The sequence below is a fragment of the Callospermophilus lateralis genome, chromosome 15 (genome assembly GCF_048772815.1).
Source record: "Callospermophilus lateralis isolate mCalLat2 chromosome 15, mCalLat2.hap1, whole genome shotgun sequence".
Lineage (NCBI taxonomy): Eukaryota > Metazoa > Chordata > Mammalia > Rodentia > Sciuridae > Callospermophilus > Callospermophilus lateralis.
This window is the reverse complement of record NC_135319.1, coordinates 51,527,661-51,553,186: the sequence shown is the minus strand read 5'-3', so window position 1 is coordinate 51,553,186 and position 25,526 is coordinate 51,527,661. Positions and strand designations below refer to the sequence as shown.

Genomic DNA, 25,526 nt, shown 5'->3' with positions numbered 1-25,526 from the left:
CTATGCTGTGGTTTGGATGTTGAATGTACCCAAAGTTCCATACGTTAAAAGCTTGGTCCCTGGGGTGCTGCACTTGGGAGGCGGTGGGAACCTTTAAGAGATGGGGCAAGTGGGAGGTCCTGAGGTCTTGGGACCGAGACCTCCAACAGGATTGTGGGAACTTGGCTTCTTAGTCCATCTGCTCTGACTGAAGATGAGAGAGTTTTGCAGGGACACACACTTCCCACCATTGTCATTTATAACCTATATGATGCAGATAGGGGCAGCTTGGAAAAGCCTCAGCTATGCTTTTTGGTCTTTAAGCCTCCTCTTTAAGTATGAGCTAAATTTATCCCTTTCTCTTTATAAAGTTAACTGCCTCAGGTTACTTTCATGTAGTAATGTGCACCTGACCAATGCAGGCTAACTGTAACCAGGCCATGTGGGTGTGGGCTCAGGTGTCATGGTAGCACTTAGGGAAGGCACCACTCAACTCTGGAGCCCAGGATTGAAGTGACAGTTAGAAGGAGATCAGAAAATTGAAAGTAAAAGGGCAAGACAAAAAAGACATCTTGAAAAAGCCACTGTGGAGTCCTGGAAGGAGGGTTAAGGTGGGAGCTGGGCAATAACAAGACATGTAGAGGTGGGCAGTGGTCTAGCACCAAAGGGGTCACCACACCATGGAAGGATTCTGGACTTAATTCTGAGGGCAATGGGGAGCTAGTGATGTTTCCTTAACAGAAGGAGGGCATGGGCATGTTGCAGCATGGAAAGTTGAATGAAGGAGTGCAGATCGGAGGCACACAAGCTGGGATTTCATCCTTGCCTAAGGACCACTTCATGGCCACATTTCTACAGGTGGGCACTGGCAGCCACCTCTGGACCACCATCCTCCCCAAAATAGATTCCATTGAGGCATAAAGGTACAAGGACATGCTGAGGTCACAGCCAGCCCTGGGAACTAGCTGGGGCCTCTGTGACCCTCATCTCATTTATTCTTCCTGACAACTTTGTCATCATCAGACGACTACTGAGGACGCTGAGGGTCAGGAGGACAATGACTACCCAAGCACATAGGGCTATTAGGTGGTGCAGTCAGCGTCCTCGGACTCCAAGTGCCACACCTTTGCTCCACACCCTGTCATCTCACGCAGGGGACAGCAATTGCTGTGAAAGACACAGAAGGTGGGAATGAAGGAGGCCTGTAGAGTCCCGCACGGCTTTGTGGAGGCGCTGGGGGGCAGATGAGGTGGGCCCTGAAGGCTGGGCTGGTTCTGTGTGGACAGTGAGGGGTGGGGAAGAGCTGCAGGATGAGATGAGTGAAGACTGACCATGGCATATCCACGGGCCATTTATATAAATGTGACAGGAAGGAAGCTTAACCTAAAGCTCGGGAGGCCCAGAGACAGGAGGATGGAATGAAGGTCTAACAAATGTGTATTCTAAGCCCCAAGGAGGGAAGGGAGGAATGGGGCGGGGAGTGGGGGAGAGGAGCAATGAGGAAATGGAGGAGGGGAGGGGCTGAGAGGGGAGGGGAGAGGAGCAGGGAGGTGGGGGAGAGGAGGAACAGGGAGGGGAGGAGGGGGAGGAGGGGAGGAGGGGGAGGAGGGGAGGAGGGGGAGGAGGGGGAGGAGGAGGAGAAAAGGAGGAGGGGGAGGAGGAAAGGAGGGGAGGAGGGGGAGAAGGAAAGGAGGGGGAGAAAAGGAGGAGGGGGAGAAAAGGAGGAGGGGGAGGTGGAAAGGAGGGGGAGGAAAGGGGAAGAGGGAGGAGGGGAGGAGGAGGAGGAGGAAAGGAGGACAGGAGGAGGGGAGGAGGAGAGGAGCTGTTCTAAGTCATGAGAAGTTGAGAACTGTCAAAGACGCATAATAGTGGAACTTCACAAAGATACTCAGTGTACCTTTCTGACAACTAGAGACAAATGACAAATTTCATATAAAGAATTAAGCAATTAGACCTATGGCTGACTTCTCCACTGCAATACTAGGAGCCAGAGGACATTAGAATAATATTTTCAGTATGCTAAGAAAATATAATCATGTTTAATAAAACTATCAAGAGAAGAGAGAAAAAAGACATTTCCAGTAAAAAAAAAAAAATGAAGGACTTAATTACTAAAGTCAATTTTAAAGAATGTACTTCAGGAAGAAGAAAAGTTGTCCTGAACAAGGACTATGAGAAACCAATAGGAATGATGCACACAGGTGCTGGAAGTTAATCTAATTTAAAGAAAAAAACTTACAAAATGATAGTAATGGATAATTCGAGGACTTTAAAAAGATAAAACTATAATACTGGACAACATCTTACAGTTGAGAGTAATGTGATTAGAGTTTTAAAATTGTTTGTTTAGGATAAACATACATACTAACCTTATAATTTCTTAGGTACACATTAAATTACCTAAATTAACCACTAAAACAGGTTTTGAGTGTATATAACCTCCAAGTAGTGGAGGTGGAAGAATGGAATATGAAAAAAAATTTAATAAAGCATGAAAAAAGCAAATATTGAAAAAATAAATACACTCTGATTCCATTTCTATTAGGTCAAAAAGCTCACAAAGCTAAACATTGTAGAGCTTGGATATTAACATATAAGTAATAAATGCAGCAAAGAAAGGATGGGCAAAGCATTTGGGGCAGGGATTCTCCCTGGGGGGAGGGAGAGGGCAGAGACAGCTAGGAGCAGCTGGGGTACCCAGGATGGCTGTTGCTCCCACCGGCTTTCATCATGCCAGTTCCTCATGCGCGAGCATACGCTGTAGGTATTCGACATTTCATGTTACAAATATGATATCATTGTTGCTTTGCAGCTTTCTGCGCTTGCAAATTCCCACACATCACTGCCATGGCATTTATTCAAAATCATCAGTGTCTTTTGGGGTCTGGGCAGGTGACCACCAAGAGCAAAAGGGTCACTAATGAGTTCTAAATCTCCATGCTGGCTGGTACCCGTGTCCTTCTTCAAGGGAGTCTGACTTGACACATTTGGGGTCCACCCTTCATTCATGTTGTTTAAGATCTTCTAGGTAATTCTAATGCATAACCAAGTTTGAGAGTCCCAGAGCTAGGAGAATCCCAAGAAGCTAGCTGCTCTACTGGTAAGCCCTGCACAAAACAACAGAAGAGGAAGCTCTGTGGATGGAAAACATTCTGGGCTGCATTCTCACTGGATAAATTCAGAAAAACTAATTTCATATAAAAATTAACTATAGAAAAACATCAAGGTCAAATCACAATATTATCATGAGGAAAGAAAAAAGAGGTAAGAATAAATTCCCTTGAATGACACATGTCCAATACACAGTCATCCTTATCTGAATCTTTGGGTTCAACCAACAGCAGGTAGGAAAAAAAAAAACTACATCAGTATTGACCATGTACAGAATTTTCTCTTGTCATTGTCCCATAAACAATGAAATATAAAAATTGTTTATACAGTATTTACATTGCATTAGGTATGAAAGTAATCTAGAGATGATGTAAAGCATAGGGGAAGATGTGCATAGGTTATACGCAAATATTACACCATTCTATATAAGGGACTTGAGCATGCGGGGATTTGGGTATCATTGAGAATCCTGGAACCAATTTCCTGTAAATACCAAAGGATAGTTGCCTATACAGGAACATTTTCAATAGATAATATTAAATTTATCAAAATGACTACTTATTGAGAAGGAAGGAGAATGCAGATGAGGAATGAAAATAAACGAGAATATTTAGATAAATAGGGGTAGCTTTGCTTCTTCCAGTAATAAGCCATGAAGGGGGAGTGATGGGGCAGCTCAGGAACTCAACCTTCAGTAGTAGGGCTTTTTAAAAGGTGGAGCAAGGTCAACTCCCTAAGTACCCTCCTAGAAAAGAGGCAAGATGACCCTAAAACCACCTTCCTGGTGAATGGGCTCAGCCAACAGCTAATTGAGGGGAGTTGCTGAAACTCCAAGTCCTCAGAAGGAGTGGAGATAGGGACAAGTTATGTTTGGAAGCTAGTCAGTGCAGGGAAGGGATCCCTCAGGCCCTGGCTGTATCAAAGATCAAGTCATCTCTTCCACCAGTCACGGATCATCAGAGGCACAGAGGAAAGGCTGAGAACTGACCCAGTGAACAAGGCCATGAGCTTCCCTTCCATCCAGACACTATTTTGGGAAGAGGAATAATGTTGGACAGCCCCAATGACAAGGGAGAGGCAGTACTTTGAGTTTAAAATGATTGAATATTTATTAGAAAACAGAAGAGTGAAACTGGAAGATACTCTTAAACCAGAGGAAACAGGACGTTTTTAATAAAAAACATGACACTTTTTTCTTTTTAATCATTATTCTTTTAACTGATACATAAAAGTGTACAAATTTATGGGGTACCATGTGATGTTTCAATACAAGATTATCTTTGATTAAAAAATGATGTGTATTTCTTTAGTCATTAACAGGAAATAGGGGTCCAGAGTAAGATGGGATCATGTATCAAAACAAGCAAAGAAATTTCAACTGTTGCACATAATTCTAGTAACAATTAATGTCTGGAGGAGAAGCAGATAAAAATATATGGATAAGGGTTTCTCAGCCAGCGCACTACTGACATTTTGGACCAAATAATTTTCTGTTGTGGATAGCTGCCCTATACACTGGCCTCTACCTACAAATAACCAAAAACATATTCCAGTTGTGACCACCAAGAATATCTTCAGATAACATCAAATATCACCTGGAGACATAATCACCCCCTGTTGAAAACCACTGCCATGGACATAGACAAGGAATCTCTAAAGCATGTCAGTAAATTAAACAAAAAGAAAAGTTTTAGAACAGTAATACTATACTGTATGATATAATTTATACAAAACAGTTTCTATAATAGTTTAAATTAAAATTTTTACAACTTTACAAATATAAAATCTATACAAACAATGGGCATTGCCTCTTTATGATTTAAATGTGAGGTGTCCCCCCAAAAGTAGCTGTGTTAATGTAGAAATGTTCAGAGGTAAAGTGATTGGATTATGAGAGCTGGGACCTAATCAATCCATTCTAGTTTGAATGACTAGGTAGTAACTGTAGGCAGGCAGGGCCTGGCTGGAAGAGATAGGTCTCTCTCTCTCTCTCTCTGTCTCTCTCTCCCCCCCCCCCCCCACCTCTCCTTCCTGGACCTGCCATTAACCCAGTAGTTTATTGATTTTTCTCCCCTGGGCCCACAATGTTCTGCCTCACTTTGGGCCCAGAGCAATGGAGTCGGCCATCTGTGGACTGAGACCTCTGAAACATGAGCCCCAAGTAAACCTTTTCTTCCTCCAAGTTGTTCTTGTCAGGTCCTTTGATCATAGCAATGCAAAACAGCAAGAAGTTTTTTCTACTCTATCCCTAAGTCTAGAAGAATGTCTGAAACTTGGGCCTTTGATAAAGAGCACTGAATAAATCACTAACAAAAAAATTTAATCCCTTAACTAGCATTTATGGAATACTACCACTATGCCTAAGGATGTGCTACAGATTTATAAACACAGTTCATTCAATCCTCACAATAATCCCTGAAGTCCTCTTATTCTCCCCATTTTATAAAGGGGAAAATTAAGCTGAGAGAGATTGAATTACTGCCAAGATCCCATAGCTAGTAAGTGGCAAAACAAGGATAGAAGAGCAGTATTCTTTTTAATATCAATCATATGAACAAAGCCTGCATTCCTATTAGACCGCAGCTATCAATTCTCCCCAGGAACACCCCATCTGCAGAGCCTTACATGGGAGCTCCCAGAGGAATACAAGCATGAGGTGTGGATTAGCAGCAACAGTTCTTGCCCCAGGCCTGCTGTGCTTATGGCCTGCTGTGCTTATGGCCTGAACCAGGGGAATTCGGCTAGGAAGCCTGCTAAGGCCTCTCAGCTACCTGATATTCCAAATGAGCCCAGGCCAGGACTTCTGACACTGATCATTTATAAAGCTGAAGAGGCAATGCCCAGAAGGTCTAGTTTTGGTGGGGGCATGCCCAAGATGCCTGATGTGGAGATGCGATGTAATTGCAAACATCTGCAAACAGAAATTGTGCCCAGACTTGAGGGCAGGGTTCTTTCCAGATTGGGTAGACTTGTCCACATGGATTGGGAAATTAAATCCACTTCCTGTATAGCCAAGGAAGATTGGTTCCAGGATCTCTCATGGATGCTGAAATTCAAAGATGCTCAAGGACCTTATATAAAACAGCATAGTGTCTGCATATAATCATCTCTAGATTGCTTATAACACCTGGGTAAAGTGTAAATGCTATGTAAATAGTTGTGTTACTGAACTATTGAGGAAACGGTGACAAGACAAAAGACTGTACTTTTCAGCATGTTGCAACCATTCTAGGTCCAATGGACTACATTTCCAATCCTTGTTTGGTTGAATCATGGATGGGAAACCCACGGACACAGATAATTGATTTATACTATCCTGTTGAAAGCAGGAGCTAAAGTCAAACAAATCTGAGTTTACAATTGTGTCCCTGCCACCTATGGCCTGATCTTGAACAAGTGCCTCTCTCTTCGAAGGTTAAAAACACTCACATTAGTTATCACCCAAAGCTGCTGGCCACATAAAGAAAAACAATGCTGGCCAGGCATGGTGGCGCACGCCTGTAATCCCAGCACCTCGGGAGGCTGAGACAGGAGAATCTCAAGTCCAAAGCCAGCGTCAGCAATGGAGAGGCGCTAGGCAACTCAGTGAGACCCTGTCTCTAAATAAAATAAAAATAGGGCTGGGAATGTGGCTCAGCGAGCAGTCCAGTGGCCCTGAGTTCAATTCCCAGTACCCAAAAAAGAAAAAGAGAAAAGATTCCAGGCAAATGATGTATGCTCAGTAGCTGCTGCCATCAGGGGGGAACACAAACTTAATTGGCCCCGTCATCTCTCACACAGCTCAAAGATCAATGACAGAAAGTGAACAGAGGAACAATCAGGAAACTGAGGCAAATGCCCACCATACAAATGTGAGCCCTTGATGGAGACTAAGGAGGGCTGCTCCTGTGCCTACCTGCAGGTGCCCAGGGCTCCTCTGAAACTAGGTGCCCAAGTCCGCCTACATGCTACAGCGCCCCCTAGTGAGCCTTTGCAGAACAGGACAGGCCAGAGACAGGAGACAGCCTCCTTTCCCATGGTTACATGCTAGAAAGCAGAGAATGGAGAAGGGAGCAGAAGGGAGAAGGAAGCATGCAGAAGGCAGCCAGGCTGGCAAACAAGCCCACGTCTGCTTCCACCCTCTCACCACTAGCACTTTGCTCTTACAGGAAGGCATCTACAGCTAGCACCCCCGTGGGATAGACCAGCATCACCCAGCTCCCGTTATTGTGCCCTGAGTGTAAATCCCACCGTGTGCTTCCTGACACCTCCCCTAATCATCCCCCCGGATCCCACACAGAGGCTGTCAAACACCATCAGCAACTTCATGTTCACTTTCAAAATATTACTCCTTCAGCAGGAACAGGCGGGCAGCCCCCGAAAAGGAAAGCGCTTGCTACTTTCCAAAGTCACTGTGCTCTAATGGACCCATAAATCCACTTGTTAGCAAGTCCTCAAAGACCTGGGATTCCATCCCCAGCCCCTCCTCCACCCCCATTCCGTCCGCTCAAATCATTAGCCCAGAATTGAACCTGAGTAACCAGATGAGCTCTTTTTATTTCTGTGCTAGTGCTTCACCCTGAAAAAGAAAGAAACACAGGCAGGCCAGCCATGACGTTTTGCTTTTTATGGGTCTCAATTTATCTGACATGCATATTTCTTAAAGCTTTCACTGCGGCTTCACCTCACCAGCTGACAACTCCTCCATTACCGCTGAGCTATTTCTCATTCATTTTTGTGACTTTCCTTTCTTATTGCCACACTTTCCAGACGATATCATTAAGGAGGCTGGGATTATTAAGCTCTTCATTCTCAACAGTTTCTCAAAGCATCCTAAAGCCACAGAGATCGTGATGAATGAGTTCAAATGCTTTCATTTTTTATAATTCCTAATGAAATTTTACCACAGCTAACTGCTGAGACAAGGGCTTGCTTCTGTGTTGCACACATATTTATTGCCAAAAGGCAACACCCATGTGCACTGTGACATGCCAGGTTCTAAGCATGAATTCCGCTTATGCCGGTCAGGTTTCTGTTACTATAACAAATACCTGAGATAAACAACTTATAAAGAGGAATGGTTTATTCAGACTTATGGGTTCTAGAGGTTCCAGATCATGATCGAGCAGACCCTTTTAGGCCTCTGGTGGAGTACCAGATGGCAATGGCAGGAAATGTATTGGAGCCAAAACTGCTCACCTCATGGCCAGAAAGTAAAAGAAAGAAAGAGACTAAGGTTCCCACAAGCCTCTTCAAAGGCACAGCCCCAATAACTTGAAGACCTCCTCCTAAGTTCTACCTCTTAAAGGTTCCACTACCTTCCCCAAAACACTACACTGGGGACCAAGTCTTTAATACCTGGGCCCTTGGGATATATTCCAGATCCAAACTACAGTACCACTCTTCCAGGCAAAGGATGGTACCACCCAGCAAAATGACTTCTGAAAATGGCAATGCAAGAATCCTGTGTATCACCTCAATTGAATGTGCAAATTTATGGTATGATTATTATTATTATTTGTGTGTATGGTACTGGGGAATGAATCCAGGCATCCCCAAACCTTTTAATATTTTGATATAGGGTCTTGCTAAATTGCTGAGCCTGGTTTTAAATTTCCAAACTTCCTGCCTCAGCCTCCCAAGTCACTGGGACTACAGGTATCGTCACCATGCCCAGCTTCATTATTTGCATAAAGTTAGTCTCAGGGCTAGACTGGCTGCTTTGCTACAGCAGAAGCCAGGTTATTTTCCTCTCTAGTGGCCTGCTCACTACCATTCACCCTTTTCTGGCAAGGGAACCATGACTTTCTTCTGCTCTCATTCTATACAGATCTAATAGGGTAGACTCTGCCTACCCCCACTCCAAGAATGGCCATGTGGCTCAGGCCTACCTAACCAGATGGCTCATATTTCTGGCCACGGGATTGGGTCAGAAGTGGGCATGGACCAGATCAGATAAAAAAAAAAAAAAAAACAGCCAATTGGGACTAATATTGGGACTGCTGAGAGAAAAGCATATCTTCTTCTGGCATGAATCTTGGAGAATGTAGACATACAACCTCCAAATGATGATTGCTTGAGAATGAAAATGTAGAGAGCAACATAATGGAGAGACGGAGGAGGGCTGAGAAGCTCAAGCTCCCTGGATCAAGCAAAGCCTGAAGCCTCTACTTGTAAGTTTTTCAGTCATATGAGCTGAAAGTTATATCTTTTTAGTTTGCATTTTTCTGCTACTTGCAAGCAAATGTAAGTTCCACGAGGGTATAAAAAAAGATCAGTTTTATTTGCCACTCTGTGTCTTATAACGTCAAAGTGTTCACCATATAATAGAAGCTTAATATTAATAAACAACTCATTTCCAGGCTTGGTGACACACATCTGCAATCCCAGCAACTCTGGAGGCTGAAGTAGGAAGACTACAGTTTCAAGGTTAGCCTGAGAAACTTAGCAATACCCTGACTTAAAAGAAAAAGAAAAATGGGCTAGGGGTATAGCTCAGTGAGAGAACACCTCTGGGTTCAATCCCCATCATAGCAATAATAATAATCAATGAATTAAATGCCTTAAACAAGGGAAGCTGCCCCCTAGTATCCATGACTATGTAATGCAACAATCCAAAACACCGACAATCAATTGCCTATTTCACTAATCGCCTAAAATCTTTGCAGACTGGAGACTCAAATGGTACCCTTGAGGACTCCTGGAGAGGGCAGTGCCAACCTCAGGAGGTGTAGCCACTTGCCCCAGCCAGGAAGGAGGCGTGGCAACTAAAACAGCTGACCCCACAGCCCAGAGACACCTGGGTGTCTCCTAGAGAAACAGCCATCTCTCCACCCTCAAGGAGATATCCTACACTGGAAAGGAAAAGACCAGATCTTCCCATCCTGCTCCCAGCCCCCTGGGGTAGTTACTTAACTTCCAGAGTCTCTTTTCCTCGCCTGTGAGATGGTAACAGGCTGCACCTTGTCACAGGTAAAAGCTCAGATTCTGAGCCAGATCGTTTGGGCTTGAACCCCACCTCCCCCACCATAACCGACTGTTATGGTTCGGATGTACAGTGTCCCCCAAAAGCTCATGTGATGAGACAGAGAAAGAAAGTTTATAGGAGAAATGATTGGTTTATGAGAGCCTTAATACAGATGGTTGAATCAATCCCCTGATGGGATTAACTGAGTGGTAGCTGAAGATAGGTAGGCTGTGGCTGAAGAAGGTGGTCACTGGGGACATGCCTTTGGGATATATATTTTGTATTTGGCAAGTGAAGTCTCTTTCTGCTTCCTGATCATCATGTGAGCTGCTTCTCTCCACCAATACTCTTCCACCATGATGTCCAGCCTCACCTTAAGCCCTGAGAAATGGAGCTGGCGATCCCTGGACTGAGATCTCTGAAACCGTGAGCCCTCAAATAAACTTTTCCTCTTCTACAATTATTCTGGTCAGGTCTTTTAGTCCCAGCAGCAGAAAAAGCTGACTAAAACACTAACTGTCAACTTTGGGCAAGTGGCTTCACTTGTTTGCATCTTGGCTTCCTCATTTGTGGAGCTAAAGCTAGTAGCAAGGGTGCAGTAATGTTGTAAGAATGGAATAAGTTAACATATGTCAAGTGCTCAGAAGAGTGCCTGGCACACTGTAAGCACCGTGTGCATTATTAACAGCATCACTTCCTATTCCAAGGGTTGTGTGAGGAGTAATGCAATACATGCTCCTTCAGTATGTTTACTTAACATACTGCAAACACAAAGGAAATGTTTGAAAAATTATTAGTCAAAACATAAAAAAGCCAGCATGATCCCATAGGTAAGGTCAACCACCACACCCCACAGATATGAGCCAGTACACACTTGAGGACAGGTATAGTCTAAGGTCCTGTCCCCACTGATCCACATGGTACCTCTGGGCACCAGCAGGTACACACAGCCCTGTACAGTGTACAGGGGTTGGAAGCAGAGAAGGCACTGGAATTCAGCTGAGAGGAAGGAGTATTGTATTGGGAATACCAATACAAGCTAGGCTTTCCTAAAGCCAAAAATAATTTCATTCTTCTTTGTAATTCCTTTTTGAGACTATCTAGCCAGTGCACACTTTTGAAAATGAACCATATTCTTTTATGTCTTAATTTGACCACCTTAAGCAAGAACTTAAGAAGAGACTGGGAATGTAATTCTGTGGTGCTTTTCTAGTACATGCAAGGCCCTGATTCGATCCCCAGCATTGAAAAAAAAAAAAAGAAAGAAAAAAGAAAAAAAAATCTTAAAAATAAAGTGCGTCAGCTGACCTACTTTTTTCTCCTTCAGAAAGTTTTTCATTTGAGATAAGAGTTGGTGGAAAATTTCCTTTCCAAATTCTACTCAGGAAAGAAAAATTAGTAAGCTCACTTGACATGCTAACTGGTCTTCCAAATGGCCTTTACGTTACACCTAATGGCTTTTCAAAAATATTCCAAGATGATTGTCATAATGAAAGAAAATTTGAACCTCTACTTTTTTTTATTGGAAGACTAAATAAGTATCATATTCCTTTTGTGCACAGGCATTCAATGTCATCTTTTTCTTTATTTCTGAGTGACAGCACTAACTTAGGGAGTGCCTTCAAGGCATGAAGTACCATTGTACACGATTCAGCTCCTACTACTCATCTCCAAATACCACCATGTTTGTTAAGTGGAGGCATTTATTGAATTTCAGACATGTTCTAAACACTTTATAAATATTACTACATTTAATCCTCATAACACTACCAGGTATTATTATTTTCCCCATCATGGTTTCCTCAGCAATTCCTTGCCTAACATGGATTTTTGTGCCCATGCTCACACTCCCAAGGTCCTTAGCACCCCTTCCTGGCTGCCACCTCTCAACAGAGTGATTCCAAAGCTTCACCATCATTTCCTCTTCTTCCACTGATCTTGGAAGCCAAAGATAGGGGTCTGGGCTGACTTGCTCTCCCTGTATTGTCCCCAGAAACTCTAGCTTTTGAGAGTAAACCATAAGGAACAACAAGAACATTCCCAAATATTCCCTCAAGCTAGATCAAGAGAGCAGTGTCCCAGCTCTGCTTTGTAAGATGGAACAAGGAGGATTGAGGGTTAGGCTGTGCCTAAGAAATTCATAGAAAGGGATTTCAGTTTTTTCAAGAAGGCAGCCAGAATGAAGTAGGAGAAACAGAGCCAGGAAACTACATTGTGTCCCAGCTCCTGTGATTACTGCTGAGCAAAGATGGGTCAGTTTTCCAAGCTCTCTGGTCATCTGTAAAGGGCCAACCATGCCCAGCTCAAGGAGAAATTGACAGCACCATGAGATAGTACATATCAAACCACTCTACATCTACGCTGCAGGTCTACAGGGAAGCGGCATGCTGGAAGAATGGCCAACAGTCAGCCCTGGTCAGCCAGTGCAGCCCCTTCCCTCTCTATGTGGCTCAGAGAGGAGACAACATCCTAGTGCATGCAGCTAGAGGGCCAATCTAAGACTTCATTATAGTGAGCTGCTCCCAGGACACAACCATTCCACCTCATGGGGGCTGACTCCTGCAGAGTAGCTGGTGAGTCTATCTGTCATCCACAGGGACCCTGGGAAGGCCATTAGGAAAAGAATCACCACTACTCAGTCTTCAGCTTCTGGACCAACAATGCCAACAGCAACAGAGGAGTGAGCAGGAGGAAGTCTGACAGTTGAAGAAACAAAGAACATACTAGTTCCTCAGCTCACAGACTAGCAGGGGCCCACTCTGTGGCCAGTCCTGCAACATAGCCAATGTTTGTGACCACCTGGGACACTGGAATACACTGAAGTCTTGACAGGAAGGGCTTGCCCTCAGAAACACCCTGAATCACAGATACCCAAAGACTCCCTCATCGGGGGAATGTTCAGTCCAACAAGAGTGCCCCATAGCTAGCTGAAACCATCAAAAGCTATTTCTCCTATTGAAGTGACATGTATCTATGTCTTCAGAACCCCATACCTGAACCCTAGTTCTGTCTCTTTAACAGTTCCCTCTTCTCAAGACAGAGATCCAGAGATTGAGAGGTAGCAGCTCTACTCTTCCACCTATTCTACCCCCTAGCATCTCTTTTCCAAGACAAACATGCCCCAAGTAATTCTTTAAAATGACCATTGTGACTTGTATTCCTTCCCTTCCCTCAAACACATTTGGATGCACTGTGGCATAATGCAAGACAGCAGTGGGCACAAGAGATCTAAAGGTCCAGGGCCCATTCTAGAACCCAGCTCTGTGACCTTCAGCAATACTCGCTCAATATGCTCTGAGGTCTCAGTGTGAAAAGGTTCCCATTACACTTTGGAGCTCTTATTTTGCACAGGAAAGCCACCCCTCAGTTCTGGGCTCCCTGAAGGCTGCACTGTCCTAGTGGATGGGGAGCATCTCTTCTCTGGGCCCTCACTTTGTGCTTATTAGAAAAGACATCAAGCCAGTAACACCTCACCTGAGTGTACCTGGCCCCACATAATCTCATGGAAGGACATGCTTGAGGCCCACTCTCAGCACACCTGAGCAAAAGCCCTCAGGAATAATTTACCAATGCCAACTACATCATCTAACACAGAGCCCTATGCTGTGCCAAGCACTATAGGCAAGCAGCAAGACAGCCGGTGGGTAGTTGCCAAGACAATAAACCATGGACCATATTGCAACTCTTTTCTAGAAGTAAAGCTCAGGAAGAGAAATGAACTCTGAATGAGTCAATGTTCAGACAGAGAACAGTCTTAATAATTTTAGATACAGGTCGAAGCCCAAAAATAGATTTTCCCCCAAAGCTAAGCATATATGTACTGGCATTTCTCAGGAATAGTTTTATATAATTGGAAGTCTCTTAACTACTGAACATAACAATGAACAAAGGAGAAACAAGGAATTGCTTTTTCACCACTCTTTTAACAGAGGAGACTTTGGCAGGAACACTGGGGCCCCAGAAGAAATCAGTCCCATCACTATCTCCCTACCTACCCCAAGCTCTGAGCCCATTTCCTCACATTCTGCTTCCCAGCAGAGGTGGGTCTCTGGTGGTTGAGCTCAGGCTCCAGGTTCATCAACACTTGTACAAACTGGGCTCCTTAGAGGGGACAAAGCATTTTTGTTGACTCCTGCAAAGTGGACATAATAATGCTAGTTTCACCGGTAGGGAATCAAAATACACATCCAAGGTCACATAGCTGCTAGGTTCTAGAATAACTTTGAATCTTCAGGCCCCTCGCGCACATTGTGGTTTGAATCACAGAACACGTACAAATGTTAGAGGAAAGGGAAGGAAGTAGAAGTCCCAGTAGTCATTTTTTTACTTGCATCTAAAATCCAGCTAAATTAACTAGGAATGTTTTACCAAGAAAAGATTTATATTGGGATTGTGATAAATTGCATTATTGGCTCAAATTCTTCTTCTCTCCCTGTCTCCACATCCTTTGACATATGACTTCGAAGTTCCTCACAAGAGAAAGACAAAATATATTTTCCTGCCTCTCAACTCTGTGACATATTGTGGCCAACAGCATGAGGCAGAAGTGACAGTGTGCTGCTGCTAAGACTAGACTTTAAGATTGACTGACATACTGCCAATTGCTTGCTGGTATCTGGACTATTACCAGGAGCAGAGCATGCCTGATCCAGCCCAGGGGCCCCAGGAGGAGCTTGAGAGATACATGGAGCAGAGCCTCCCCAGCAAAGATGCCCAGACACGCCCAGGAGAGAGTAAAAACCCTGTCAACCTGCAGTAAAAACTCCCTGAGCTGGGGCTATGGCTCAGGAATAGTGCACTTGCCTGGCATGTGTGAGGACTGGATTTGATTCTCAGCACCACATATAAATAAATAAAATAAATATCTATCAACAACTAAAGATATATTTTTTAAAAAATTAATTTAAAAAAAACTCTAAAAATTTGCCAGGTGCAGTCTGCCTGAGGAGTAGTGAGTACCCAGTCTCTGAAGGATTAATACAGAAGGAGCCCAATCTCCTCTGACAGTGAATTCCTATATTGGGAGAGTGGTTGAAACATACCAATAATCGTTCCCAGGCTTTTGCTCTTCCAAGGACAATATATAAAAATAACTACTGTTTACTACCAACATCAATTCATAAAAGATAGGATGTTTTAACACTAAAACTGAAGAAAGGAGATAATCTTAGAATACAGCACAGTCATTTCTAAGCAAAGACACTTGGCCACCCTCCATATGTGAGCCTTTTTTCTTTCATTCTGTCACAGATCAATGAAGATTTGGTCACTAAATAGCTCCCTTCCCTGTATGAGCAAATTTCTAGAATGTTTTATGTAGGAATAAGGGAGAACATGAAATCAGTTACATAAATTGTGATTTAAATCTTGGTTCTGTTTGTTCTATGACAACATAAAATTAGCTTTTTCTCCATCAAGGTAGAAAAAAAGCTAAAGACAAATTTGAGCACCTCCACTGCGCCTTCTCCATTGGCCACCACCAGTATCGCTGGGCAATCAGTGCAGCTGTCAATCCCCTACTTCCACAGAAGGTTTGAGTTGCACTCTGCAGGCATCTGAGGTGCTGTGCTCTGCTCCCATGGCAATAATAGTGTGTGACTTAAGAGGAAAGTGGTGATTCAAATGGAGGCTCCATGGGGGCTTCAGGAACACATGATGTGACAGAAGTAAGGGGCAGGGAATCCCTGGGACCAGCTCCAGGGGCACATATCTCAGTCACTTGTATTGACCACCTTCTCTCTGAGCCATAAGGAGTCACTTAATAGATGCTACTGTCATACTCTACCACACTGTGGAAGCCAGGCTGGGTCTGGTAATGAAATGTGTGCAGTAATGGCAGGTATCGGTTTCATGTAGAAGCTCTAGGGTCACCGTGTGGCTCACCAAGTCTTTTTTTTCCTTCTAATCTAACATGGGACTATCAGAGTTTCCAACAGAGGTGGCTTCCTTGGTTTGAGGCCCAGATTAAAGTCTAAAATCAACCCCTGGGGCTGGGACTGTGGCTCAGCAGTAGCGCATTTGCCTGGCATGGGTGAGGCACTGGGTTCGATTCTCAGCACCACGTACAAATAAATAAAATAAAGATCTATCAACAACTAAGAAAAATTTTTTTAAAAAAAATCAACCCCTGATGGGCATGAGACATAGGTAAGAAATAAACCTTATTTGTGATTGGACTGCAAATTGGTACAACCACTATGGAAAGTAGTATGGAGATTCCTCAGAAAACTTGAAATGGAACCACCATTTGACCCAACTATCCCACTCCTCAGTTTATACCCAAAGGACTTAAAATCAGCATACTACAGTAATGCAGGCATGTCAATGTTTATAGCAGCTCAATTCACAATAGCTAAACTATGGAGCCAACCTAGGTGTCCTTCAATAGATGAACAGATAAAGAAAATGTGGTATATATACTCAATGGAATATTACTAAGCTTTAAAGAAGAGTGAAATTATGGCATTCGCCAGTAAATGGATGGAGTTGGAGAATATCATGTTAAGCAAAATAAACTCATCCCCAAAAAGCAAAGGCTGAATATTTTCTCTAATATGTGGATGTTAATTCACAATAAGGCTGGAGGTGAGGGCACTAGAGAAGAATAGTATTACCTTAGATTAGGTAGAGGGAAGTGAAGGAAGGGAAGGGGGGATGTGGGGATAGGAAAGATAGTAGAATGAAACAGACATTGTTACTGTATGTATATATGTGACTGCATGACCAATATGATTCTACAACATGTACACTCAGAAAAATGAGAAATTATAACCCCTCTATGTATGATATCAAAGTACATAAATGCATTCTACTGTCATGTATAGCTAATTAAAACAAATAAAAATCAATTAAAAAAACTTATTTAATGGAAGTCATTGAGATTTTGGGTGCATCTGTTACTTAGGTACAACCAAGCTGACCTACACATTGTGACCTCTACAGTGGTGATGCCATTAATGGGACTGGAAAGCTCCACAATAGTGACACCAGAGGAAGATGGTGAGTTTGCCTTAGATGTGTTTCTGCACCTGAGCCCTGGGCAGGTGGAAGGCAGGTGGAGGGGTCAAGACAGAGGTGCCTGTCCCCATGGAGCACATGGACAACTGGGAAGGCAAGCCAACCCTTGCATGTGTGGCTCTGATTGCTCCTAGCTCTGAGGGGACTCATGCACATAGCAGGGCCCATGTAATAAAGCAAGAGCTATTCTTTGGAATTGGAAACCTGGGATCTCATCCCAGCTCCAATGCTTCATTCCCACCTTCAGCCATTCCCATCATGGATACTTACTATATCAGGTACTAGGGGAACAGACAAGGCCCTGAGCCTGACATTCACATTCAGGTAGGAGAACAGAAAACAAGAAATAAGACAAATAACAATGGGGTGAATGCCTTTAAGGAACTAAACAGGGCAAATTAAGGAAAACTGCTTCAGGTAACGAGTTCTCAGGAAAGAACTCTCTGAGGTGGGGACAGGTCAGAGGAAAAATAAAGATGTGTCAGCCATGCAAAGAGCTGGGGAAAGAGAACAAACTCAAGCAGAAAAATTACAAGAGCAAAGGGCCTAGACAGAAAGAGGATGGCTCATTTGAGGAGCACACAATAAGTTCAGGGCTTTGAGAAAAAATTCTGGCATGTGGAGATTGAGTAGGACCTGTCACCTGGGGACATGGGGCCCCAGGATGGAGTTTGGTTTTCACTGCATGTACAGAGAGAAGTAGGAGTGAGGGTACTGGCATGGGAGTGACAGGAACAAATTATATTTAAAAGATTTTCAGGGTGTTATGTGGAGGATAAATCGTGGAGGCCCCCAGTGAAAGAGACAGACCAACAGGGCACCCCACAGCCTGGATGGGTGGCCACCACTTTTGTGACCTTCAGCAGTCCTTCTCAGCACTGTATCTCAGCTGTCCTGTCTGTAGAGTGCCAGCTGCCTGCACCTCATAGTTCATAAGCGCTTTGGGCTCCTGGAGGTGGGGATGAAGGTGCAGATGGCTCACCCATGCTCGCCCAGGCATGATTTCTTCTAAGTGCCACAGCTGCCTCTCCTGGAGCCAGAAGCCACGTCCAGAGCTTGCCTGGGAAGGCCTCCCTCTGCCATCTGCCCGTCGACCCTGGAGATACCCCAGTCTCTAGTGCACATCATGACTCTGGGTTCATCTCTCCATTTGGAGAGAACTGAGAAGACACAGAAGCTCGCCAGGAAGCAAGGAGGTAGTTCACAACATCAGAATAAATGCAGGGGAAATACAGGCCAAGGGTGAGGCTAGTCGAGACTGGCAGACAGGAAACAGGCAGGTAAGGGTCAAATGGGTGATAATGGTAGCAGGGAGATCATTTCTATCCAGGGGAGCTCCAGGCAAACCTGAGCTCGATGCTGGCTAGGAAGGGAAGGTTCAGGGAGCAAGGTCAAGATTCAGCTTCCCCAGAGGAACTAGATGGTCTCTGCCCAGCTGCTAGAGGGTGAGGCCACAGGCAGCCAAGAGGAGACATCCCAGCTGAGACCGTCCTGAATCAGCCAGCCCCATCTGGCCCTCTAGCTGCTCAGAGACACATGAGCAAGCTCAGCCAAAATCATCTGAGCCCAACCCAGACTAGAACTGCCACACTGATCCAGAAATTCATGAAAAAAAAAAAAAAACAATAAATGCTTGTTTGCCTGAAGCTGCTGAGTTCTGGGGCAATTTGCTTTGCAGCAATAGCTAACTGATACAGAGGGGACTGGTGGCTGGTAACCACTCCTTTTTCCCTGTAGCCAGTCTGCTGAAGTTACAGTGCTGTTTCTTTGCTTCAAGTCACTACGCAAGCACATCACTGGAGCAGTCATGAGCAGTGAAATGTACTCTTGAACTTGACTTTCAAGTTCATTGGCATGCTTTATGAAAACCTCTTCCTCTCTCTGTGCCTCAGTTTCTTATCAATAATGGAGGGATTGAATGACTTCCAATACCTAATCCTCTGTGTTTGGACAACTCTAACCTCTTATTCAGCCATCTGTCATCTAATCAACATGGATTTTTTCAGAGTTTACAGTGTTAGGCTGTGGCCAAAATCCCAAGGTACAGGCTCAGACACAAAGCTATGCGTCCTGCCCAACAGGTCTCTGTACCCACTGAGAACTCACTGCCTTATGAGGATTGGGAAGATGCCTTGGAGGAGCCTTGATGGCCAAGGAGGTCACATGGTGACAGCAGTAGAAAGGACTCATGTTCACCCTTCCCAGCAGATACAGTGGTCCAGCACCCCAGGTGCCTCCAGGCTCCTAGACTCCTGCTGGAGCTGCTGAGGCCAGAACAGAGGCATCCTAGAATATAAAGACCTCTGCCCCCTGGTTATAGCTGCCCTTCATGACCCATGCTCCACCCAGAGAGCAGTAGATGTGTGGATACATCTTTTCTCAAGCCCAGAAAATGGCCCTACCATGGAACCAGGGAGCGATCGACTTGGTGTTCCTCTCGAAGCCAGCTCGGCGAGGCAGCTGCTCCTCCTTAAACCAGCGGACAATGACTTCTCTGGAGAGTGGACGCAGTGGGCGCTCCCAAGTCCTGCTGAGAAGACAGGGAAAGTGAAAGAGTCAGGGAGGGATGGAGGAAGGAGGGAAGGGGAAGATAGGGAATAGGAAGAAGTGAGAGGGAAGAGGAAGGGGGATGGAATGAAAAAGGAAGGGAGGGAGAAGGGGAAGAGGGGACGCAGAGCATGAATAAGCACAATACCCACATTCATGCCATGAAGAGGATTCAACAAGCCCAGGTACTTGAAGGCACTCTGCAGATTATTACGTAGCAGCTATTATTGTTTTTCCCCGAAGGACACTGTTAACACTTGCTGCAAATAAAACCACACAGGTGAGAGTAGAAAGAGAATAAGAGATAACCAAAGCAGGGGAAAGCCTTGTCCTTCCCTCGGGCATAGGCCAGGTCATAAGCATCAGCATCAGTGAATAAGGATCCTAGCAGAGCAGGAGCAAATTTATTAATGTGGGAGTGTCCTCTACCCACCACTGAAGTGAGTTCTGATTTTTTACCTCCCATGCCTTCCTTCTGCCATGCCCTGTCCCTGAGGGGACACCTGCCTTTGCCAGCTAGCTCCTGTGCTTTTGTGAGCCGAATCAGGACAATGCACAGAAAGAGACCAAAGAACATTAATTTGCCCTGGAAATGGCTGAGACTCTCCACCAGGAAATAAAGAACATAAGGGAGAGGAGAGAGAGGGGAAGGGAACAAAACTTCACCATAGCCAGGAGATCAGTGAGGGATGGAAGATGGAGGGAGAGATGAAGAAGCAGCAGCAGGTGAAGATCTGAGTGATAAATTGGACACTTTTCATATTTTCTCACAAGAAAGTCAGGATTTCCATTGCTTTTGTTTCTGAATGGTGGTTCTTGAATGCACAGAAATTGGGCCACATAAGACCCCTGTGGTATCTGAGTTTTACTAAAATAAAGCACATTGGGAGTTAGAGAGCACATGACAGGTAACAGGCCAGGCACCCAACAACTGTTTGCTGAATAAATATGTAGTAAGACCACCCTGTGTTAATTCACGCTATGAAAACACAAGGCCTGAAGAACAAAGCCTTGGCCCACTTGGACATCCTTAGCCTCTTCACTATATGGTAGGAACCTGGTAAATTCTTATTTTGTCACTACTGTCTACCTACTCATTATGGAATTTAGAAGTCACCCCTGTTGCCATTGGTTTCCTTTTTTAAAACAAACAACTTTATATTCTCTTTGTACCAACATTTTGATGCTGAGCCCAGTACCTCCTTTCAAGCCTCAGAATAGACCTACTTACATACACATGTATATGCAAACACACACACACACACACACACACACACACACACAGTACTGAACACTGTAGAGTTCAGAAAAGATTCTGGAAGGAAGACAAAGGATGAAGTTACATTTCACAGTTTATAGCCAGTGTGTCTGTCCAGGCTCTGCTTCCCCACCTCTCCACCCTGCAGCCAGTCCTGCTCTCTCCTCTGTTCTCCCATGGGAAGGTCCCCTCCTTCTCAGTACCCTCCAGTGCCTTTCCTCTCAACTAAGCAACACAGGGCAGTCCAGCCTCTTCCTCTACATTTGTATTTCCCCAAAAATAACTGTGTCAGAGGAAAGAATCCTTAGTTTCTAGGACTCTGTCTCCTTAGAAGGTAATAGGAGGTTAAAAATAACAGCAAAAAAAAAAAAAAAAAAAAAAAAAAAAAAAGTACTCCCTCTTGTCCTTCTGTTTCTAAGCAGTAAAACTGAATTGTTTCTACACAGAGTTTTGATTTTTATTTATGTTTTTTTGTAGTGCTGGGGATTGAACCCAGCACCTTGCATGTGCTAACTGCATGCTCTACCAGCCCTCTTACATTTACATCTAAGCTACATTCCCAGCCCCCCACCCCCTTTTTTTTTTTTTTAATTTTAAAGGCTGGACAGGGTCTTGCTAAGCTACCCAGGCTGGCCTCAAGCATGTGATTCTCCTACCTCAGCCTCTCTGCAGAATTGCTGGGATAACAGGCATGCGCCACCACACTCAACTCTAAACAGAGAATTTCTAAGCAAGGAATTTGATTCCCTAGAATATAAATGCTAGGTCAGGTGCTCCAATGGGGCTACCTGGCCAGAAGCCTCATTTCTGCACCTGTGACTCTCCTCCTATCAGTAATGTGTGTCTACCCCTTAGCACAGTCAGACAAACAGGTGCTGGGCAGGGCCAGCACCATCAAGCTGAGGGTAGTGGTGCTGGGAGGACAGATGTACACCTCTCTGTGTGTCCAGTCCTGTTGCTCCAACTACCCGGCATCTTGACCCCCTCAAGGCCGGCTGCAGGGCCACCCCTTCCCTATTGACCACATAGCCAACCTGGAGCCAAGTTGCACCATAGTTCATATCGTTCTATCATCTGGGCAAATTATGGGTTTCTTAAAAAAAAAAAAAAAAAAAAACGCAAAAGTGGAAGTGAGCTTTTCTAACTATTCAGAAAACATAACAAAATTAAACCTCAGAAAAATCAAGAATTTATACAAGATGGAAAATTCCATCACAAGCATCAAAAGATCAATGACAAGCAGAGAAAAAAATACTTATCACAAACAAAGTGTCCTTTTCCCTAACATGTAAAGAGTTCGTAGAAATTGATAAGAAAAAGAACAGTCACACCATGAAAAAATGATTAGGGGAATGAACAGACAGATAAAGAAATACTAATGGCCCTAAAACAAATATAAAAGACTATATAAGTAGAAATGTACATTTAAACTTGCTCTGAGATGTTATTTCTCACACAAAACAAAAGTCTGACAAAGCACTGTTGGCCAGGCTAAAGAATAAAAGTGGGCTGATATAAGGAGGCTGATTCATAGTGGGGTTGGGAGGGGAGTAAGGGAAGAATAGACAAACTGTAGATAGGGCAAAGGGGTGGGAGGAGAAAGAAGGGGGCATTGGGGTAGGAAAGATGGTGGAATGAGATGGACATCATTACCCTAAGTACATATATGAAGACACGAATTTGTGAATATACAACCAGAGATATGAAAAATTGTGCTCTATATGTTTTTGAACTGTAATGCATTCTGCTGTCATATATAACAAATTAGAATAAAAAGTAAAATTTAAAAAAAGAAGAAGAAGAGTGTGAATTGGTTTCAGTCTTGAGGAGGGCAAGCTGAATTGTTAATGCACTTATACCTTGACCCAGTGATCCCACTTTTGAGAATTCCTCTTTCAGATAATGATTGCATACATATAATTTCTATCATTCTGTCATTTATTCAGGGCACTGTTGGTTATAACCAAAGATTTGAAACAACACTAATGTCCACTAATAGAGTTTTTGATAAATAAATTATAGCACATCCATGCAGTAGAATGCTAGGTAGCTATTAGAAGCGGGAGTGGGGATAAGACTTTTCATGTTGGTGACTCTAGAGAGAAACTGGGTGGGCACAAAGGACACTGAAGAGCCGTAATGACCTGTGGGGAAGAGGGACCTCCGCAGATGGAATGCAGAGGAGGCAGTCAGATTCTTCTTGGTGCAGTCTACCTTATTAAACTTTCTGGTTTGAGAACCTTACATGACAAGAAAGGAAAGGAGTGGGGAGAGAAGGAGGGAAGAACTGAAGACCTGGTCAGCTCTCCCTGGACTGCAGGGGAAGGAAACAGGAGGTTATGAATAATCTCAAACTCCAATTAAAGCACAATTCATACCACCCCCACTCTCTGGTGGTGAACTGACTTCCAAGTATTCCCTGTAGTAAAAGGAGAAGCAGGTGCTCACCACCCACCTCTGGGCCCTGCCTGTTTTTTTTTTTTTGTTGTTGTTGTTGTTGTTGTTGTTGTTGTTTTAATTCCCCTGAATATAAATGCAATCATGTGGAATGGGGTCTAAAAGGAGCCAAACCCCAGGGCTGGCCTTCAGTGGGGACAAGTGGAAGGTTCAGAGACCTGCTGCAACCTCTTGACCTTCAGTCCTGGCAATCATGGGAAGTCCTTGCTAAACAAACCTCCTGGGGACACAAATGTATGAGAGAACCCTCCAGTACTCAGCCACACTTAATATGCAAATCTGCTATTCAAACCGGATAAACCAGCATCACTGGTATGTAGAAAAGGCCCAAACCCTGGATTCTGGGGTGTTGGACCTTATTACACCCATCTGAGGCCTTTCATTATAACTTGCTGACTAGGGCCCATGGCTCTTTAGGAGTTAAGAATTGTGTGCATTTTGAGGTGTGTATATTTATGCACATTTTGAGGAGAAGAAGGTATCCAGCTTTCTTCAGTTGTCAAAGGGACTCATAGGACTCTAAGTTGTTAGAAATTTCCAAACCCCATCCCACTGCATCTCCTTCCATCCCAAAACACAGACTAGGACATTGTGGCACACAGAGGGGAAATAACTAGCAGATCAGGGGCAGAGCCCAGAATGGAACTAGGTGTGGCATGCCCCAGTTCAACACTCTCCCCACAACCCCACAAATGTCAACGTGGAGCCCCGACTCACCTCACGGGCACAGCGAGGGGTGGTGGTGGACCAGGACCAGGAAGATGGTGGTAGAGTCTTGATTCCTGCTCATGGTTCTGGCCGAGCTCCTGGAACATGGAGCTAAGGCCAGCAACTGTACCCTTCTGGATGGCACGGAGTGAGTGGCGCCGGTACTCATCTCGGGCACGCTGGGCCCCGCGGCTCCTCTCCTCATCAGCTGCCTTGGACCTGCGCACTGAAAAGGAGGAGATGGTGTGTTGGTCTTCACCTATGGCCCAGGCTATAACACTGTGCACATACAGGTGGATTCTCTAGAAGCTGGCCACCAGACCTATTTGTGCTACAGGGAGGTTTGGAGCCTCTGGAAATAGTAGGGCAGGCTTAGCCCTAAAAGCATGGAGGAAGGGCAGAATCTTTTGATAACTTTCACTCTTCATGTATAAATACATGAAGATATTTATAGACTCCAAGACACCCTTCATTTTGGCTTTCCACTTTTTCATGTTCCTCAAGGTAGAACCCTGTCACAGTCAAATGGCCTTGAAAAGGCCAGTATATTGCTGCTTCAAAAATCCAGAAAAGTCTAGACTGAGGAAATGAAGGAAAAGAACAAAGAAAGGAAAGGAGTGGGGAGAGAAGGAGGGAAGAAGTCAAGGCCTGCCATTAAAATGAGTTATTTTGTGGTTTGGTTGCATCTTATTATACCCCTATCTGCCACTCAATTCCATAAGTTCTTTGTTAGAAAACCCCAAAGCTAGCTTTGGTCTTCTAATTGTGCAAGGCTAGTCAATGCCCTGATCCAACAGTTCACCTTCCCCTCTTGGAGGAAAATGATACTTGTAGTCCACTTGTCCTCCACCTCCATTCAACAGTCACATAGCAACAACCCACCACCTATCAAAAACTGCATTTTGATTAGTATTTGGAGGATACAAAGTAAGTTGCCCTAGTCCCAGAATAAATCATTTCTCCTTCACAGGCAGTCAAAGAACTTTTTCTGGGAGGATAACATAACTGAGAAAAAAAGTCTGTCTTTAAGAAAGTATTTATAGAAGTACCCCTCATGGAAGTCACATACAGAATATCCACTTGGCTGTGAGCTCCATGAGGGCAGGTAGGGAATTTTCTTTGATCTGCCCATTGTTGGATTCCAGTGTCTGGAAAGAGTTGGCAAGCAATACATATTTTTGGATGCCTGAATGCAACTGATTAAGTCTTTAACTTTGTATTTGGCCCTGAGCTGGATAAAGAGATAACAAAGAGACAGACCCTTCTTTCAAAGCTTTCTAGGCCAGGGTAGGAAAACATGATAAGTAAATATCTCCACCTTAATGAAGCAGAAGCAGGTTGTGAGCATCATTTAAAAGAGAAACGATAAAGTACTGTCAGCATGTAGGGTCTGCAGCCCTCACAACCTGCTAGGGAGCTAGAACCATAACAGAGGGGAGAACTGAACCGGGCTATGCTATAAGGTAGATGTGGTTTGTTCCCATCAAAACTCATGTTGAAATT

At 44.2% G+C, this 25,526-nt stretch overlaps 1 protein-coding gene across 3 annotated transcripts in view; it reads right to left on the bottom strand.

Moving 5' to 3' along the window:
• Nucleotides 1–25,526, bottom strand: part of Sh2d4b (SH2 domain containing 4B) — an 82,952-nt gene that overhangs the window by 10,430 nt on the left and 46,996 nt on the right. For 2 of the 3 annotated variants that reach the window (XM_076834962.1, XM_076834963.1), the window contains 2 exons: nt 24,033–24,249; nt 19,456–19,580 (listed from right to left, as the gene is read on the bottom strand). In XM_076834962.1, the coding sequence (XP_076691077.1) occupies nt 19,456–19,580; nt 24,033–24,249 (342 nt within the window). Of the gene's footprint in view, nt 1–19,455; nt 19,584–24,032; nt 24,250–25,526 lie in introns of all 3 variants that reach the window. The other variant, XM_076834961.1, reaches the window with a different exon arrangement.